Source organism: Nomascus leucogenys, chromosome 4 (genome assembly GCF_006542625.1).
Source record: "Nomascus leucogenys isolate Asia chromosome 4, Asia_NLE_v1, whole genome shotgun sequence".
Taxonomy (NCBI): Eukaryota; Metazoa; Chordata; class Mammalia; order Primates; family Hylobatidae; genus Nomascus; species Nomascus leucogenys.
The window spans coordinates 101930944-101945029 of record NC_044384.1 but is presented as its reverse complement, the minus strand read 5'-3'; the positions used below and the strand labels follow the sequence as shown (position 1 = coordinate 101945029).

The 14086-nt window shown below is 47.8% G+C and overlaps 1 protein-coding gene across 3 annotated transcripts in view; it reads right to left on the bottom strand.

Moving 5' to 3' along the window:
- Window positions 1-141: 141 nt before the first annotated feature.
- IP6K1 (inositol hexakisphosphate kinase 1) overlaps window positions 142-14086 on the bottom strand; it is a 68181-nt gene continuing 54236 nt past the window's right edge. For all 3 annotated transcript variants that reach the window (XM_030811765.1, XM_030811767.1, XM_030811766.1), the window contains exons 4-6: window positions 8592-8773; window positions 3665-3840; window positions 142-3217 (exon numbers count right to left, since the gene is read on the bottom strand). In XM_030811765.1, coding sequence (XP_030667625.1) covers window positions 2684-3217; window positions 3665-3840; window positions 8592-8773 — 892 coding nt within the window. In that variant the 3' untranslated portion in view covers window positions 142-2683. The remainder of the gene's footprint in view (window positions 3218-3664; window positions 3841-8591; window positions 8774-14086) is intronic.

The window sequence follows — 14086 nt, the reverse complement described above, 5'->3', positions numbered from 1 at the left end:
GGCGGGAGCCACGGGTGCAGGCCTCGGGCGGTGGGGACAGGCTTAGCTTCCAGGAAAGAGCAGCAGAGAGCGATCCGCAGAACGCGAGGGCTTACAGTTCCCCGAGAAGCAAAAGAACCAGGTCCTTCCCAGGGTTCTCCATTATTTTTTCCTCATTAAAATATTTAAGTCAGCACAAACATAACCAAATGGTACAGCTTTAAAGTTCAAAGCAGTCTGCATCTAGGGAACGTGCATGTGGTCAGGAGTGAGCGCGTGAGCAGCAGCTACGGAACTAGCACAGGTGCCAGGCCCCTTGATGGGAATCCCCACGCCCACTGCACAGGCCCAGAGAGGGAGGGGTGGGGTCCCTGGCAAGTTGCTACACTGGTCCCCTTCCTCTTTTAAGCACCACCCGTCCCACCCCACCCTCAGGGGCTGGTGTCAGCTTGGCCCAGGGAAGCACTATAGAGAGGGCTCACCTGAGCACCCCAACCCATGATCCCATGTTGCACTTTGGTCCCAAGTTGGGGCTAAGAAGGCAGGGCCTGGTAGGGACAGGGCTCTCTGGCATGGGGCAGGGAGAAAGCAGTGGCAGACAGTATGCACACACACTTGCCCACTACCATTAAATAACAGGGCTGGGTCTCCAGGTGTCCAAAGTGCTGAAAAGAGGGGCCCTGCTCTAAGGGAGCAGCAGCAAATCCCAGACCTTCCCACTCTTTGTAGTGCCAGGAAAATACTGAGTGTAAGTGGGTGCAGCTTTGCTCGCTGTGAGGAGCAGCAGAATGCGGCAGCCTCTCTTCCCAGAATCTAGGAACCTGGGAAGCACAGGACATCCCCAAAAGGTCCCAAACAGCTCCAGACCTTATGTCTTACCCTCCACCCTACCAGGGAATGACTGTCTACACTAATGAAGGGCTACTGCCCCCATGGCTGAAGCCACAGAATGGTACAGGAGAGAAGACCGTAATTTGTGACCAGAAACAGGCAAGCTGTCCCTCCCAGCCCCAAAGAATGGGAACCAGCCCACCAGTGGCACCAGGGCCAGGGGCTAGGAGAGATGGCATCCATCAAGGAGCCCTTACGAGGCTGCATCTCTAAGGACCAGGAAATGAGTCCATCAGTTACCAAGGCTTCTCACAGCTGGCAGGCTTACCTTTAAAGCCAAACAGACACTTGCCTAAAGTGACAAAGAACAGTGGCCCTAGGCTCAAAGGAGAGGATGCTAACCCTGGCAATGGCTGAAATCGGTGTCACCTCCTGGCCATCTGTGTTAGAAGCAGCAGATCTGTGCCATTAAGGGCTGGCAGCCAAAATGACTAAAACCATGAGAAAGGGTCACTCCTCAAGCCCTCACTGCCCCACTGTCAGTGTTGAGGGCCATATTCTAGGCCCACAGAAATGTGCTGGATCAACAGGGAAACACCACCAATTTATTCTGCTATCAGGTCTTTATAAAAAGGCAACACCTGTGGAGGAAGGGCACGGGGCAAAAGCTCACCTCAGAAGTGGGAGTGTTCTGCTGAGGAAAGCATGAAGGAATGAATATATACTAATGAGCAAGGCTACACCCCAGGGGAAGGATCCCAAGGGACAGGGGCTGGCAGCTGGACACATGGACAAACTGATGGACCCAGGACTGATCAGACAAAGCTCTCATTAGCAGAATGTGGGCACCTGCACCCAGGGCCCATACCACGTCCCTATGAGCAAAAATGCTTAAAGTTCTCCCTCTAGGCCCAGGGCCAAGAGCGCCTCACTAAGGGCTGCTGCCTTGAACTTGGCCTGGGGAAATGAGACCCTGAGCGGACCACAACCCGAGCCCTGGGAGGAGCAGCCCATCCAGCAGCAGCACAGCTGCCGAAACTTGAGGAAGAAGACTCCCACCCATAGCACAAGAACTGCAAATACTGTCTGGCCAGAGCCACCAGAGGCCCTGAGGCCTGCTAGGACACCGACTATCCCCCACTTCAGTGGGGTAGGAGGGAGTGGCCTTCCTAGGCAAGGGAACTTGGTGAGAGAGGCTGTTTCAGGAATAGGACAGGTGCCAACCTGTCTCGTGCCAACAGGTGCCTGGGGAACCCAGGCCCTGCCCTCTGCCATAAGTTGGCCTCAGCCCAGCTTCATTAATCTAGCCCCATGCTAAGGTCAGACCCAAGGATAGGTCCAGCTTTGTGCAGTCAGCCCTGTGGTGCCCTGAGGGCACCTATTAAAGAGCTAGCTGACACCCACAGCGTAAGACTGGAAAGCCCCCAAGAAATGGGCACCCAGAGCCCTCTACTTCTGGGGAACAAGGGAAGAGTGGGCATGGAGGGGCCCTGCACCAGCCCAGGGCTTTACCTTACAATCAGCAGGGCCCTGCAGCCACAGATCTCAAAGATCTAGACAAGAGAAACCAATGTCCAAGGGCACCCTGTCCCTGCTGCCAAGCCCACCAGGGGCACCTCTTCCTTCCTAAGGCAGCCTGGACACACCAGTCAGAGCCACAGAGCTGAGGAGCCTGGCTGAGAGGGCGTGTGGTCTGCCCTCCTTCACTTTATATATATGGATTCCAGGCTACAGCTAAAAACATTTCTTTTAGTTTACACCAAAGAGAAATATAACCCTTTAAAAGCAAGTCTGTGTGTCCTCATGGCAAGTTCATAACAATGGTCCCTGCCTGCGGTGGAGAGGAAGGGGTTCTGGGGGCCCAGAACAGGGCCTACTGGTTCTCGTCCCGCATCTGTTCCATGATGCTGATGAGGTTCTCCAGGCCAAACACGTAGCCTCTGTCCGGCCCATCATGCACGGTGGGGTCATCCCGGAAGCCCTTGAATGTGCTGTGTGCAAAGTCAATCATGCGGACATCCACCTTGGGCTGAGAGGAGGGACCCGCCTCGGGGCTGGTGTTGCTGGGGCTGGTGCTGGGGCCACAGGATGACGCCACCTCAGGGAGCACCATGTCCAGGTGCTTGAGACGCATCTCAGACCGGCGGTCCAGGCAGGACTCAGCCCGGCACTCCTTGCCATCATAGATGACAAGCAGGGAACTGGAGTAGAAGCGGTAAGAGGCCTGCCGCTCCAGCACAGCTTTCAGGCCCCGCAGTTTGCTCAGGATAGGCTCAAACAGGTCACGTCGCAGGTCCAGGCCATTGTGCAGATATTGATAGAGGGCATTGCGGAAGCCTTCAATGGAGAGCCCACGACCATAGTACTTGTTCCTGCAGAGGTAATGCCCTGTGTCCAGCTGGTACACCTGAAACCCCAGGAGACAGACAGGGTGAGTGCCAGGGAAGTCTGAAGAGCTCACAGTGCCCTGGGCGAGCACTGTCTGGACGGCACTTTGACCAGCCTGAGCTTTTCTGCTCACCTATCTAAGTGGAACCAGGCAGGCCACGTTCACCCTGGGTTTTCCCATTGCAGAACAAAGAGAAAGCAATACCAGGCCTATGGGTTCCCTGCCACCAGCTTTGGAGCCCTCCTCCAACATCGGAACATCTTGTTGACAGGCAAGAGTCTTACTTCTCCCATTGTGGAGGCAGCAGACTCTCCCAGTGGTCCTGCACCTGAGGCCCATATCAAAGTCAACAGGTAAGGACAGAAGGGCTCAGGAGGACACACTTGGCATAGATGGCAGGCAGGTATGAGCACAACCCAAATCATGCAAGTGGCAGCACCTAGGCTCTGAGCAGAGGTAACTCACCTGCATGCCGCAGACCCTGACGCCCAGCGTGGCTGATGTGCTCTGCTCGCATTTCCGCATCTGCCGGGCTGCCTTCTCAGCTGACGCGTCATCGCCATGCTGCCGCGTGCCCATCTTCAGGTCCAACACGCAGGGGTACTTGAAGTGGTGCACCACGTTCTCAAGCAGGAGGAACTCTGGGCCACGGTCAAGGAGAACGACAACCACACTCACCATAAGCCCCAGCCAGGAAAGCACAACCCAGTTTTTCTATAAAAGGGGGCTTTTACCTAATGCAGTATGTACTTGTCTCAGAAACTCTCAAATGTGGCTTTCACACCACTGGCTTATTACTTCTTAACCAATAAAAACTGTGGTAAAATATACATAAAATTTACTTCAGCCATTTTTAAGTGTACAATTCAGTGGCATGAAGCACATTTACTTTGTTGTATAACCATCACAACCATCTATCTCTAGAACTTTTTTTTTTTTTGAGACGGAGTCTCGCTCCGTTGCCCAGGCTGGAGTGCCATGGAATGACCTCGGCTAACTGCAACCTCTGCATCCCAGGTTCAAGCTATTCTCCTGCCTCAGCCACCTGAGTAGCTGAGATTACAGGCGCCCGCCGCTACACCCGGCTCATTTTTTGTATTTTTAGAGAGACGGGGATTCATCATGTTGGCCAGGCTGGTCTTGAACTCCTGACTTTGTGATTCGCCTGCCTCAGCCTCCCAAAGTGCTGGGATTACAGGTGTGAGCCACCGTGCCCAGCTAGAACTTTTTCACCTCCCCAAAATGAAAAGAGATCCTCCCACCCTCAGCCTCTGGAACAACTAGGACTACAGGCATGCCTAATTTTTTTTTTTTTTTAGATGGCACTTTTTTAGATGGTCTCGTTCTGTCACCCAGGCTGGAATGCAATGGCGCCATCTCAGCTCACTGCAACCTCTGCCTCAGGGGGTTCAAGCCATTTTCCTGCTTGTACCCATTAAATGGCACTAAACAGTGACTCCTCATTTTCCCTCCTCCCAGCCCCTGGGAACCTCTAGTCTACTTTCTGTCTCTATAAATTTACCTTTCCTAGGTATCTCTTAAGTGGAATTATACAGTATTTGTCATTTTAAATATCTGGCTTATTTCACTTAGCAGAATGTATTCAAGATCCATTTATGTTGTAACCATGTATCAAAATTTCATTCCTTTTTCTGGCTAAATAATTTTCCATTGTATGTATATACCACATCTTTTTTTGTTGTTGTTTTTTGGTTTTTTAACCTAAGCTCTAGGGTATTTTTATGTTGATTTATTTTTGTTATTTTTTATTTTTTTTTTGAGACAGAGTTTCGCTCTTGTTGCCCAGGCTGGAGTGCAATGGCACTATCTCGGCTCACCGCAACCTCCGCCTCCCGGGTTCAAGTGATTCTCCTGCCTCAGCCTCCCGGTAGCTGGGATTACAGGCACGTGCCACCATGCCTGGATAATTTTGGATTTTTAGTAGAGACGGGGTTTCTCCATGTTGGTCAGGTTGGTCTTGAACTCCCCTAACCTCAAGTAATCCACCCGCCTTGGCCTCCAAAGTGCTGGGATTACAGGCATGAGCCACTGTGCCCAGTCTTATTATTATTATTATTTTTTTGAGACGGAGTCTTGCTCTGTTGCCCATGCTGGAGTGCAGTGGCTGGATCCAGAGCTCACTGCAGCACTGGCCACCTGGGCTCAAGAGATCCTCCCACCCTCAGCCTCTGGAACAGCTAGGACTACAGGCATGCCTAATTTTTCTTTTAATTATTATTATTTTTTGAGACAGAGTCTTGCTCTGTCACACAGGCTGGAGTGCAGTGGTGCAATCTCAGCTCATTGCAACCTCTGCCTCCTGGGTTCAAGCCATTCTCCTGCCTCAGCCTCCCAAGTAGCTGAGACTACAGGTGTCCGCCACCACCCCCAGCTATTTTTTTGTATTTTGAGTAGAGACAGGGTTTTACCATGTTGGCCAGACTGGTCTGGAATTTTTGACTCCAGGTGATCTGCCCACCTTGGCCTCCCAAAGTGCTGGGATTACAGGCGTGAGCCACTGCACCCAGCCACCTACCTAATTTTTAATGTTTTTTTTAGAGACAGGGTCTCACTATGTTGTCCAGGCTGGTCTTGAATTCCTAGCCTCAAGTGATCCTCCCACCTTGGCCTCCAAAAGTGCTGAGATAACAGATGTGGGTCACCACACCCAGCCTATGTTATCTTTAGACCTATCTTGCAGGCATATGCAAACTAAAGATTTGGATATATCCCTCACCATCAGTGAACCAAGGCCCTACTCAAGCCAGCACCTCACCCAGGTCTAAGAAATAAGGAAGACATCTTGGTAGCACTACTACAAAAACAAGGAAACCAGATTCTAACATTCCCAAATAGGAATCTTTAGAAAAAGCTGGATTTACATTTCTTTTCTTTTTTTTTTAGGATGCAGCCTTGCTCCTTTGCCCAGGCTGGAGTGCAGTAGCACAATTTCAGCTCACTGCAACCTCTGCCTCCCAGGTTCAAGTGATCCTCCTGCTTTAGCCTCCCAAGTAGCCGGAACTACAGGCGCATGCCACCATGCCCGACTAATTTTTTATTTATTTATTTTTTTTTGAGATGGAGTTTCACTCTTGTTGCCTAGGCTGGAGTGCAATGGTGCAATCTTGGCTCACTGCAACCTCCGCCTTTTGAGTTCAAATGATTCTCCTACCTCAGCCTCCTGAGTAGCTAGGATTACAGGCATGCACCACTACACCTGGCTAATTTTGTGTACAGACGGGGTTTCTCCATGTTCGTCAGGCTGGTCTCAAACTCCCAACCTCAGGTGATCTGCCGGCCTCAGCCTCCCAAAGTGCTGGGATTACAGGCGTGAGCTACCACGCCTAGCCAATTTTTTGTATTTTTAGTAGAGACGGGGTTTCACCAGGCTGGTCTCAAACGCTTGACCTCAAGTGATCCACCCACCTCAGCATCCCAAAGTGCTGGGATTACAGGCATGAGCCTGCATTTGTATTTCTGTCTTGCCATTTCTCACTAAATTTGAAACCAGTGAATGAGAGAGAGAGAGAGAGAGATCTCGTTCACTGGTTTCAAATTTATATACATAAATATATTTATATATAAAATATAAATTTATCCCTTAATAGTTCTATAACCTTCTGCTCAAAACGATCTATGGTCCTAATTCCCTGGCATTTACATATATGTCTTCATTCCAATATATCCCATTTGCAACAATCTTATCTTTGAACTTTTGTATAAAGGTACAGACTTATCATATGTCTGCCAAAAGTCACTGGGTCTCACAGCCCAGGCCTCAAATCCATCTCTGGGTGCTACAGAGCAATCCCATCTTAGAGGATAGACACTCAGCATCACTGTGATGATGAACATTTGATTCTTTTTTAACTTTTAAATTTGGCCTGAATCAATTCTGTTGCCTGCTATTACCTATAAACACGTGATGGTAAAATATGAAGGAGGCTGCAGAAATCTCTCAACACGCTGGAAGCATGGGCTCTGGAATCCTGCCTTGACCACTCACTACCTCTAGGCACAACACTTAATCCCCCTGTGCTTCCATTTCCTCATCTATAACATGGGAATGATGACAGTTCCTTCCTCAAAAAACTGCTGTGAAAATTAACTGTGTACAAAAGGTTCAGCACACTTTCCCGCAGTTTCTTAGAATAATCAGTTGTTATTTGTCTACTACTTCAAAACACTAACAATTGTAAGAATTCCCATTCTAGGCTGGGTGTGGTGGCTCAAGCCTGTAATCCCAGCACTTTGGGAGGCCAAGGCAGGCGGATCACTTGAGGTCAGGAGTTCGAGACTAGCTTGGCCAACATGGTGAAACCCTGTCTCTACCAAAAATACAAAAATTGGCTGGGCGTGGTGGCGCACGCCTGTAATCCCAGCTACTGGGGAGGCTGAGGCAGGAGAATCTCTTGAACCCGGGAGGCGGAGGCTGCAGTGAGCCGAGATCGCGCTGCTGCACTTTGGCCTGGGTAACAGAGTGAGACTCTGTCTCAAAAAAATAAAAAATAAAAAAAGGGAATTCCCATGCCATAATACTTTTTTTATCTTTTCTGGAGATGAGACAGGGTCTTGCTGTGTCGCCCAGGCTAGAAGTTAGAATGTAGTGGTGCAATCATGGCCCACTGCAGTCTCGACTTTCTGGGCTCAAGCAATCCTCCCACCTCAGAGCTGGGACTACTACAAGCATACACCACCACATCCAGCTAATTTTTTTTATTTTTTGTAGAGATGAAGTCTCACTGTGTTGCCCAGGCTGGTTTCAAACACCTGGTCTCAAGTGATCATCCTGCCTTCAGCCTCCCAAAGTGCTGGGATTACAGGTGTGAGCCACCATGCCCAGGTATCTTTAACATTTTATATCTATTTTATGGTGTTTATCATCAGATAAAAATCTCACCAAAGTCAAATATATTAAACTATTAATCCCTTGGGAGGGGAAAACTACACACATGCGCACACGGGCACATACACAGATCTCTGATTGTGGACATGATCAATATAGTACCACTAGCCACACTAGCCACATGTGATGATTTAAATTTTAGTTAATAAAATAAAATTTAAATTAACTGCCTTAGTCACAGTAGCCACATTTTAGCCACTCAGTGTGGCCAGTGGCTACCATACTGAAAAGCACACAGAATTACAGACAGTTCTATCAGACAACACTGTTCTAGACTGCCAAGTTTTAAGCTTCAGCCTTACCAAATCCAAAAGGCAGGAAAAAAACATGTTGATGAAAGTAAACGAAGGAAGAGGAGTCCATGAAAAAGGGAGATGAAACCAAAGAGGGACCCTAGACAAAGACCTCAGCCATAGGCAGAATGGTGCCCCAACACATGACCTATGGACCCAGCAGACACTCCTGAAGGAGGGGCAACGAGGATACTGTAGAGCTTTCGGTCCTTGGACTCCGAGCGCATGCGGCTCAGCTGCTGCTTGTGACAACGCAGGCTCCAGGGGTTGTGGCTGATCTTCTCAGAACTCAAGCCACTGTTGCCATCTAGCATCTGGAAAGGGACCTCTGAGTGGCTGTGCAGCTCCACCTTCGGACTCTTTGCCTCCTGTGAGCTAAGAAGGAAGAAGATACACATCACTAAGAAACTCAGGCAAGTCATCCTCTGGGGTCCCGCTGCACAGGGCACAGATCTGTCCACAATGACAGACCCACAGACCCTGCTAATGGGTTGCATGAAGGTCCCATGAGCCAATAAAAATGAGTAAATGTTACGAGTAGTGTTCTTCCTATGTCTCTTAAAACTATCTTATGTCTCTTAAAACTATCTGAAAAATAACGTTTTTGTCAAATTATGTGATGAAAATACCACTTCATATCCATTAGGATGGCTACTATCAAAGAAGAAAGTGGAGCAAGTGTCCAGTATGTGAAGAAATTAGAACTCTCGTACACTGCTGGTGCAGCCACCAGTTTGGTGGTTTCTCAAAAAGTTAAACACAGATTTATATATAACTCAGCAATTCCACTCCTAGGTATACACCCAAAAGAAATGACAAGGATCCAAACAGACACTTTACATCAACATTCACAGCAGCACTACTCACAATAAACGAAAGGAAGAAACAACCAAGCATCCATCAACAGATGAATGGACAAGCAGAATGTGGGATATACATACAATGGAATATTATTCAGCAATAAAAAGGAATGAAATTCCTATACATGCTACAACATATATGAACTTGAAAACATTTTGCTAAGTGAAATAAGCCAGACACAAAAGGATAAATATTGCATGATTCTACTCATGTGAGGTAACTGCAAATTCATTAAGACAGAAACTAGAAAAGTGGTTGCCATGGGCTGGGGGAAGGAGGAATGGGGAGTCAGTTGCACAACAATGTGAATGTACTTAATGCTACCAAACCACGCCCAGCCAAGGAAGGAAATTTTATTTCTAAAATAAGTCAAGGCCAGGCACCGTGGGTCACAACTATAATCCCAACACTCTGGGAGGCCAAGGTGGGAGGATCACTTGAGCCCAGGTGTTCAAGACCAGCCTGGGCAACATGTCAAAACTCCATCTCTACAAAAAATTAAAAAATTAGCTGGGCATGGTGGCATGTGCCTGTAGTTCCAGCCAGTTAGCTACTTGGGAGGCTAAGGCGGGAGGATCACCTGAGCCGGGGCTGAGGATGCACTGCGCCATGATCATGCCACTACACTCCGGCCTGGGAAACAGAGACAGACCATGTCTTAAAAATAAATAAATAATAAAATAAAATAAATAAAACCACAAAGGAGTTTTTGTGAGAAAGCAACTTCAGCTGAAAATACTGGAACTTTGCCAACAATTTCATTATGCCCCAACATAAAAATCTTTGCTTGAAGTAACCAACAATACTGTCTATCATACTGAAAGGCCAAGAAAACCAAACTACTGGTGAAGCCATGTGCCCTGCAAATTACAGAGCAAGCCTGCAGCTCAGAGCAGAGGTGGAACATTACAGTAATTTCTTTTTTTTTTTTTTTTTTTTTTTTTTTGAGACAGTGTCTCACTCTGTCGCCCAGCAACTTCAAATGCCACTCTCCTCTCCAGAACTGCAGGCCTCTCCTCTAACTGTGTGGCATAAGTCGCACAGATTCAAGCTAACACCAGGGCTGGTGTGTGCTGGAAATGCTGACCCTCCCCAAGGGTCAGCTGTGCAACACTGATGAAGAGGTAGTGGCAGAGACCCCATTTCCACCTAACTGAAAGTAGAGGAGCCCACCAGTGCCTCTTGGAATGATAAAACCCTTACTTTCTTCTGGTGAGAGCACTGCTGAGGCCATTTAAAGATGCTTTTTTTTGTGAAACCCTTTAGGAAACAGAAAGGTTGACTTATTTGCCACGTAAACCCAAAGAAGTTCTCTGCGTCTGGATGAAGCCCCCACAGTACTTGGAATCACGCCCTCAGTGTTGCAGCCTTGGCTCTGTGAAGAAACAAGCCCCATCCCCGAATGACAGTCTCTCTGCTAACAGGCCAGAGGGTTTGGTCAGTACAGGTAGAGCTGTCACCTTCAGAGCAGGACCTTGAACCTGGACACAGGCAGACAGTGATGTTATTCTAGGTGATGGTATTCTATACCTTTTCACCAGATGACTCATGAAGCAACCTCTGTACCTTTGGAGAACAATAAAAAAAGCCCACTCTAGACTGGGCGCAGTGGCTCATGCCTATAATCCTCACGCTTTGGGAGGCCAAGGTGGAAGGATTGCTTGAAGCCAGGAGTTTGAGACCACCCCAGGCAACAAAGTGAGACCCTATCTCCACAAAAAAATTTAAAAATTAGCTGAGTGCGGCTGGGCGCGGTGGCTCACGCCTGTAATCCCAGCACTTTGGGAGGCCGAGACGGGCGGATCACAAGGTCAGGAGATTGAGACCATCTTGGCTAACACGGTGAAACCCCGTTTCTACTAAAAATACAAAAAATTAGCCAGGAGTGTTGGCAGGCGCCTGTAGTCCCAGCTACTTGGGAGGCTGAGGAAGGAGAATGGTGTGAACCCAGGAGGTGGAGCTTGCAGTGAGCTGAGATCGCGCCACTGCATGCACTCCAACCTGGGGGACACGGCGAGACTCGGTCTCAAAAAATAAATAAATAAATAAATAAATAAATAAATAAATAAATATAATAAAAATAAAAACTAGCTGAGTGCAGTGGTGTGCACCTGTAGTCCCAGCTACTTGGGAGGCTGAGGTGACAGAGGATAGGATGGCTTGAGCCCAGTATTCAAGGCTGCAGTGAGTCACTGATGGTGCCACTGCACTCTAGCCTGGGTGACAGAGCAAGACCTTGTCTCTAAAAAGAGTCGGGGGGAAAGCCCACCCTCAAGTGCTGTTCAGAGAGAACCATCAATTGTCAGCTACAGACTTGGGGAACATTCTTTGTCACTTGAATGACCAAGTTAGGTCCCACAGTCATTAGTCAAGCAGCAGCCTCTTGGGGAGTGAAGGGGAAGCACTAGAAGAAGTGCTTCTGTGGACTGGAAGCCATCTGTCCAAAGAACGTTTGACATTTGAAGACCCTGCTTACTAAGAAGTGCTCTCTCCTTGCATGAAAGATGCAGACCTGGCCAAAGAGGATCTGCTGACTGAGGACATGGGAAATGACACATAACCCACTCAGCCAGTGTCTCATGGGGTACTGTACTTGACATGGGCGTGTCCTTGTTCACCAAACTGAGTGAGGAGAACTGGAATGTCCTGGGCCTTTACAAAGCTTCAGGGGCACAGGTATGTAGCATGTATTGGTGAACTGATCTGATATCACAGATGAACTACGTACTGTCACATCTAAGGAAATTCCCAATTTCAGCTTCTAAGTAAAGTCACAAAGCATCTTACTGAAACCTTTTTTTCTTGAGACGGAGTTTTTGCTCTTGTTGACCAGGCTGGAGTGCAATGGTGTAATCTCAGCTCACTGCAACCTCCACCTCCTGGGTTCAAGTGATTCTCCTGCCTCAGCTTCCCAAGTAGCTGGGATTACAGGCCTGCACCACCACACCTGGCTAATTTTTTTGTATTTACTACAGACGGAGTTTCACCATGTTGGTCAGGCTGGTCTCGAACTCCTGGCCTCAGGTGATCCACCTGCCTCGGCCTCCCAAAGTGCTGGGATTACAGGCATGAGACACCATGCCTGGCTCATAATTCTATTTTTTTTTTATTTTTTACAATTCTGTGGCTTTTTAGTGGATTCACAAGATTGTAAAACATCACCACTACCTAATTTTCAGAGTATTTCATGACCCCGAAATCAAAACCATCATCATTAGCAGTCACTCCCTATTTCCCACTACTTCCAGCTCCTAACTACTAACAGAAAGCAACCACTAACCTACCTTTTCTCTCTATGGATTTGCCTGATGTGAACACTTTACATAAATGGCATTGTACATATGTGGTCTTTTGTGTCTGGTTTCTTTCATTTAACATAATGTTTTCATGATTCATCCATGTTGTAGCATGTACCAGCACTCCATTCCTTTTTAGGGCTAACATTCCATTACATGGATATACCGTATTTTGTTTATCCATTCACCAGTTGATGGACACTTGGGTTAGCCAGAAACTGGAAACAACCCTAATAGAAATAATGTTAAGAACATTTTTGTACAAATTTTGTGGGAATATATGTATTCAATTCTTTTGGGTATATACCTAGGAGTGGAATTACTGGTTTAACTTTTGGATTTAAGTTTTTTTTTTTTGAGATGGAGTCTTGCTGTGTTGCCCAGGCTGGAGTGCAGTGGTGTGATCTTGGCTCACTGCAAGCTCCGCCTCCTGGGTTCACGCCATTCTCCTGCCTTCGCCTCCCAAGTAGCTGGGTAGCTGGGACTACAGGGGCCCGCCACCATGCCCGGCTAATTTTTTTGTATTTTTAGTAGAGACGGGGTTTCACTGTGTTAGCCAGGATGGTCTTGATTTCCTGACCTCGTGATCTGCCTGCCTTGGCCTCCCAAAGTGCTGAGATTACAGGCATGAGCCACCACGCCGGGCCTTTTTTTTTTTTTTCTTTTATAGAGATGGGGTCTCACTATGTTGCCCAGGCTGGTCTGGAACTCCTGGCCTCAAAGGATCCTCCTGCCTCAGCCTCCTGAAGCATTAGGATTACAAGCGTGAACCACAGTACTCATCCTGGTTTAACTTTTTGAAGAACTGCTAAATTGTTTCCCAAGTAGCTGCACCACTGTACCTTCCTACCAGCAGTGTAGGAGGGTTCTAATTTCTTCACATCCTGTCAACACTTTTATTGTCTGTCCTTTTGATTATAACCATCCTAGCGGGAGTTCATATTAATTCTTGCATGAAATTATCAAGACACATAATTTGAGGCTGGATACAGTGGCTCATGCCTATAATCCCAGCACTTTGGGAAGCCAAGGCAGGCGAATCACCTGAGGTCAGGAGTTCGAGACCAGCCTGTCCAACATGGTGACACAACATCTCCACTAAAAATACAAAAATTAGCTGGGCGTGGTGATGCACACCTGTAATCCCAGCTACTCGGGAGGCGGAGGCAGGAGAATTGCTTGAACCCAGGAGGGAGAGGTTGCAGTGATGCAAGATGACACCACTGCATTCCAGCCTAACAGCAAGACTCCATCTCAAAACAAACAAAAAAACATAATTTGAACTTACAAGAAAAATCAATTTCCAACACAATGGAAACAAATTTTAGTTGCAGGGAAAGGGTTAATGACTGATATGATTCTCAGAGGTCTGACACAAAACCATGAGGGAACTCCTGTTTAGTTGGACTCATAGCCCTTGGGCTTGGACATCCTGCAGGTCAGAAAGCATTTGGAGCCTCGCTACGAACTAATGTATTGACCTTCTGTCCTGTGGGTGGCAAGACATAATGAAAAGCCAGAGAACCTTTTG